At 43.2% G+C, this 5,765-nt stretch overlaps 1 protein-coding gene and 1 long non-coding RNA gene across 2 annotated transcripts in view; one reads left to right on the top strand and one right to left on the bottom strand.

The window, feature by feature from the left end:
- LGR6 (leucine rich repeat containing G protein-coupled receptor 6) overlaps positions 1–5,765 on the bottom strand; it is a 311,458-nt gene that overhangs the window by 191,509 nt on the left and 114,184 nt on the right. Inside the window, exon 2 of the mRNA XM_019513794.1 lies at positions 4,552–4,623. Coding sequence (XP_019369339.1) covers positions 4,552–4,623 — 72 coding nt within the window. The remainder of the gene's footprint in view (positions 1–4,551; positions 4,624–5,765) is intronic.
- The window catches only part of LOC109295134, a 13,764-nt gene that overhangs the window by 7,601 nt on the left and 398 nt on the right, over positions 1–5,765 (top strand). The gene's annotated exons all lie outside the window — the stretch shown is intronic.

Here is a 5,765-nt window from a genome sequence, read left to right as displayed (position 1 = left end):
CTCATCACATCATCAGTAGCCTCCTAATGTCATCAGTCACTCACCTAGAATTAAGATACTGGACGTTTTTATTCAGAATTTGTTGCACTGCTCCGTTGGTTGTTCCACCTATGTCCTGCCCCTATTCTTTAGTCTTTTGTACTCATTCTCTGGCTCTGCCTTTCTATCCCCGTGTTCCTTTTCCTCTTGCTATGTCGCCCAGCACTTTCCCTCCCATCATTCGTTTTCTTCCCATCAAACCTCAGAAATAGCCTCAGATCACCCTGGCAATGCTGTTCCACACACCCTGGCCCTTGTATCCATGTCAGTCTCAATGGCTCTAAGGAGACTTCCTGCAGGGGACACGCTTGCAGGCCTCTGGCTGTAGGAATGGAGTCCCCGTGTGCAATAAACGGTTGGCTAAGAAGAGACTATCTTTAAAAATGAATGAGAGGTGAGGATTTTTAGTGGTATTTTTTATTGGACCAATTGTACAGTTGGGAGCTTCAGGCATCAAGTGCCCTTGTTCAGGCCTGAGTTTAGACCTGAAAATATCATGTAAAATCCTTGCCTCTCACACATTTCTTGGACCATTTTTTGAAGAACACTCCAACCAGATATTAAAAATGAAGAAACATCACCGAGGAGGTGTTGGTTCAAGACTTTAAGATGTGTAATCCTTTCCTGGGCAGCCACAAAGCCTCAACATGACCAGCTGCTTAAAGCAGAGTCACCAGAAAGCCAACAAGGGAAGAAACTGGCACCGAGACACAGGAGAAATTAGAAATGAGCAGAACACAGTGAGCAAGAAGAGCAGTCAGAGAGCATGTTACACGGGTGGAGGGAGAAGAGGATGGGCTGTCTGTGACCATCAGAGGGAAGAGAACCAGGAGACAAGACAAACAGGTGCATCCAAAAGCCATGGAGTCAGGTGGCAGCTGCTAGGAATATCAGTAAATATATTATTACACTTGATCTTAGCCCACGTGACATTGCCCCCACACACATCATAAAGCTGCTACAAAATGGAGCATAAAACCATTCAAAATTCAGGCCAAATTCACATCCAAAATCGGGAGAAAAAGAAATCTAAAATCTACAAGCATTTTATTTAGGTATTTTTAAAGCTCCTTTCCATTCAAACCAGAATTTTCAATTAACTATTTTGCATGAAAAAGGACATGCTGGGTGGGGAGATGGGGAGTTAAACCAAAGGGGTAAATAATCTTCAAATGAATATTTTGTTTCAGCCCAAATGAAACATCTGGGGTTGACCCAAAACAAAATTTTTCAATTTTCTCTCTCATCTGGCTGCAAAGCCTGAAAAAATTCTCTTTCAGTTCAACTAGACTTCATTTTATTTTGATAATATTTTGGTTTGACCACCAAAATGTGGGTGGAAGTTCACCCCAGTTCCCAAAGATATCAAACATGCCCAAGAGAATTCTCCACTGTCCAAACGGGATGGATGATCCCAGATTTTAAAGTGGTCTGAACATCAGAGAATTGTAGAAGCACAGAAAAATAGGGCTGGAAGGGACATCTGGAGGACATCCAGCCCTCCTTCCTGCCTGAGGCACGATCATCTCTATCCAAAATATTCCATGCAAGTCCTTGTCTAACCTATTACTAAAACCACACAATCAGCCCTGTTGCACACTGGAAGCCAGGGTCTACAATCAACCCTCGGCCATTCTGCCCCACATCCATTTTCTCAGCCCCCCAGGAATACACCCCATCCAATCCCATTATTAGTTATCAATTCATCCCCAGCCTCCAGATAAATCCTGTCCTTCTGCCCCATCTGTTCTGCCTCTGCACCCCCCTCTACCAGGCCTCACTGGGGAGGCAGTAATAGGGATCTCTTCTTTCAGGCAGCGTATTTCTAGAAGGGGAAGCAGAACTGCTCTAAGTACTTCAGCTCTTTCATCAAGAAAGGGGGGAGCTCTGCCTCCTTGACTAGTTGCTCCTCTCCTGGTTGTGGGGTGGGGGTCGTTAGGGCAGGCAGCCAATTAGTTTCTCCCCCACCCTCCAAGCAAAAATTAAGAAGTGTGCCCTTCGCTGCCCCCTCTTGTTCTTTAGGCATTTTTCCTGGGGCTGCAGCTCCTTTTGACCCAGCACAATCTACACCCTGGATAATCTTCATTGTCACGCTGAGTACATGGAAGGTTTGTAAAACAAGTGGGAAAACAGGAGAATTTATCAGTAGTATTAGAGGTGTACGGGCGCACACGTATATGTGCGTGCACACGTGCGTGTGTGTGCATGTATGCATGCATGCACATGCGTGTGTGTAAAATTGCCAATTCTTCTTCCACTTTTAACTGGGATGTTTTTTAAATCCAAGTATATGTTTCCCTGAATGAGGAATTGTGATCTTTCGAAACACCCAGCAAAATGTTCTTAAACAACTTCCAATTACTTTTCATATTTTCCTGTTTAATTTTTTCCTCCCAATTTGTTTCGCTCAGAATTATTTTTGGCCATGGGAAATTGGCCCCTTCTAAAAGTTAAACATATTCATATATTCCCCGTTACGACTATATTCTGTTTGCTTATAACATGCAATCAGGTTATAATCATTTGCAGTGAGGCAGCCAGCAACTGTGTACAGGAGGAGGCTGAGTAAGAGTGAGACGTCATCCTGTTAGGACAGAATAAAATATTGTGTCCACTTCTGGTGTCCACATTTTAAATAGGACAAGGAAAACCCCAAGGCAAAGAGCTGCAAGACTAATTAATACAAGGCCTGAAAAATCTGTCTTCCAGTAAGAAATCTGAGAAACTCAGTGTCTTTAAGTTCCCCACAAAGTTATAGTATCAGCATGATTTTGGCATGGTCGATAGAGTTCTGCAGGGTGAGACGATTTCTGATATTGGAGGGCATTTAAGTTAAACAGGAAAAGGCATATACATATCTGATGACTAGAAGTCAAAGCAGACAAACTGATGTGGGAAATCAGGCAGATGTTTTTAACTATCAGATGCCCAATTACCAAAGGCAGTTTTAGTCCAGACTGTGTGTGTCTTTTTCCAAGCTCTCCTCTTGCTCAGTAAAGGTTATGGTCTGGATGCAGATATCCATAAGTGAGGTTCTTAAGCCTCTGTTATGCAGGATGGTCAATTAGATGACCATAAAAAAATCCCTTCTGGCTTTAAAAATCTGTAGGGATCCATGAACCTTTTTAGCTGCCTCTTTGTTTTCCTTATTCTCACTAACTCCAGGAGTGAACAGCTGTGAGTCCTTTCTAAAGAACTGCTGCACTGTTTTGAAGATCATGACATTTTGAAAAAAATAAAAGAAAGGTATTGGTTTGTGGGCTTCTCCTCTGATGCTTTAACCTTTAGGCAATGCTGCTTGCCCAGCAGTGTATATGCCCGTGTGTGTGTGTGTGTGTGTGTGTGTGTAAATTCAACCCTATATAAACACACCAAGTTCAGGGGCATGTGAATTCCTGTTCTTTGGGAAATCCCAATATTTGGGGGTAGGGAGGGGACATGTAAAAAATTCAATATTTCAAAATTTCCTGTGAAATGAAAAAGTTGAATGAATAAAAAAGTTGTATTTCAGAAGCATCAAAACATTTCCTTTGGACTTTTCTATTAGAGTAAAATATTAATAACAACATATCCTATATGTTATCTTATTAGACTGAGATATTCATTGTCATATTGTTTTTTATATATATATAATATATATATATATACACACACATAATAAAACAATATGACAATGAATATCTCAGTCTAATATAAAAGTGCTTCAATTTTATTAAAAGTGTCTTTTTTAATGAAAATATATTCTGTTGAAATTCTCTGCCCAGCTCTAAGATTAAGCATGGTACAAGTAGCCATAGCAGGGGCAAGCTCTCCAGGGCTGCAAGGAATTATCCTTAGAGAGTGCCATTCAACTTGGGCAAAGGGCTACGCCATTAAAACCCTATTTTCAGGGTTTACCTGTGATGTACATGGCTTCTATGCCAGCCCTTTGCAAAGGGTTTAACTTTAACATGTTGCTTGGCTTCATCCACTCCTGGCCTCACGGTGTTATTTTTCTGACAGCATTGCTATAGCTGGGCTAGTAGGAAAGGGCAATTCACACTTTTACAGCAGGATCTCACCACCTTCAATGCAGCTTAGGATTTTTCCTGGGTTCAGATGTCTACATTGCCTCAGCCTCAGTCTCAGAGGTCCTGATCCACACTCCTGTCCCCATGCTGCCATTCTAATTTCAAACTGATAGGAAATCCAGAAAGCAAAGGGAGGTGAGGGGATGTGTATGGACAGCAAGGTGAGCAGAGTTGTGCGTGGGCTGCTTTTCTTTGGGTTAGGATAGGCACCCATAGTGTCTCTGATTCTGCTCTGCTGATCTTGCATCTTTTACAATGACTGATGCCAGGGACACTACTCCTGATTTCCATGAAGGGAAAAAAATGCAGCTGCTTCTGACCTGATTTCTCTCTGCTCCTCACTGATGCCACTTTGGTTTCCTTTGTAATCCATCCCCCCTCCACCCCGCACATCATATCACCCCAGAACACGTTATGCTTTCTGTAATAACACCATACTTACAGCTCCCCCAGGAAGCGCATATGATGAAAAGTGTTGGGCTGCAGTTCGCTAATGTTGTTCATGCTCAGATCACTATGGGAGAAGAAAGACAGAAGCTCTGATCAGTCATTATTGGTGGCTTGCACGGAATAAACCACTCCCCACCTGACAGTCTCTGTGCAGAGCCCATTCTCAGAAGAGGAAAGAGATGCCCTTTTGGAAGGCATCTCAGACCTAGTATGGCCAGGAGAAATTCCCTCTTAGCTCTGCCTGGCAACATGAGTGAATAAAGCAGGATGAAAGAAATCCTCACGTTAATGAATCCTGTGTCCTTCTGTGGCATCTTTCACATGAACTTCTCAAGCACCCCCAGGATTTTGAAGGTACCAAAAGGTTTAGGGCCCTGTTCACTCTTGCAGAAATGAGAAGCCAGCAAAAGGTGTGGAGCATCTGGTCATCACCATTACCTACACTGCCCCCTCCTGGGAGACCCTGTTAAAGAAGCCAAACACAACTGCCCTGCAGGGCAAACCTGGGAGGTGAGAGCTAATTGCTGGTCATTGCTTGCAACCTGGTGAACTAGCCCTCTCCAAATGGGGAGCAGCTATGAAAAGGTGCAAGGCCAAGACCAAGGGGCCCGCAATTTGTTCCACTCTTTAAATCTGGTGGCAAAGGTCATGCCATTCTTTACATAGAAACTTCTGTCTCTCCACGGCCTTTAGCTGCGGCTTGGGTTTAATAACTGACATGTCCCCTCTCAGGGGACCCTGTACCTCATTTGCAAGGCAACAGGCTTGACTGATCTAGCAGGTCTTTGTCTCAAAACCTTTGTAACATCATGTGCCTTACATATAATTAACAGTAGCAGCCCTGCCCTCTTGAACAACCCTGCAATAACAAAACAGTGTTTGTTATGATATAAATCAAGAGCAAGTCTGTGCCTACAACTGTACATTTGATCCTTGCTCTTGAAGAAAAAAAAAAAGCAATCAGAAATTGCTGAGGCCCAGGTCAGGGCTGACATGGCTGAAAACAACTGGGAGCTCAAAGGTGGGGCAAAATTCTCATCTGGGCATGAAGGCGAAGGTGAGATCTCGTATGGGTGCAGAACAAGGCATTGGGCTCTGGACTTAACAGGATGCATGCAGGGCATGAATGTCCTCCTTAGAGTTCATCCTTCAGACTAGATGCATATACATATGTGCTTTCATACATACATGTATCACCCGGTTCCT

This window comes from Gavialis gangeticus, unplaced genomic scaffold (assembly GCF_001723915.1).
Source record: "Gavialis gangeticus isolate Ggan-Ray unplaced genomic scaffold, GavGan_comp1, whole genome shotgun sequence".
In the NCBI taxonomy this organism is placed as follows: domain Eukaryota; kingdom Metazoa; phylum Chordata; order Crocodylia; family Gavialidae; genus Gavialis; species Gavialis gangeticus.
This window is presented reverse-complemented; position numbering and strand designations above follow the sequence as displayed.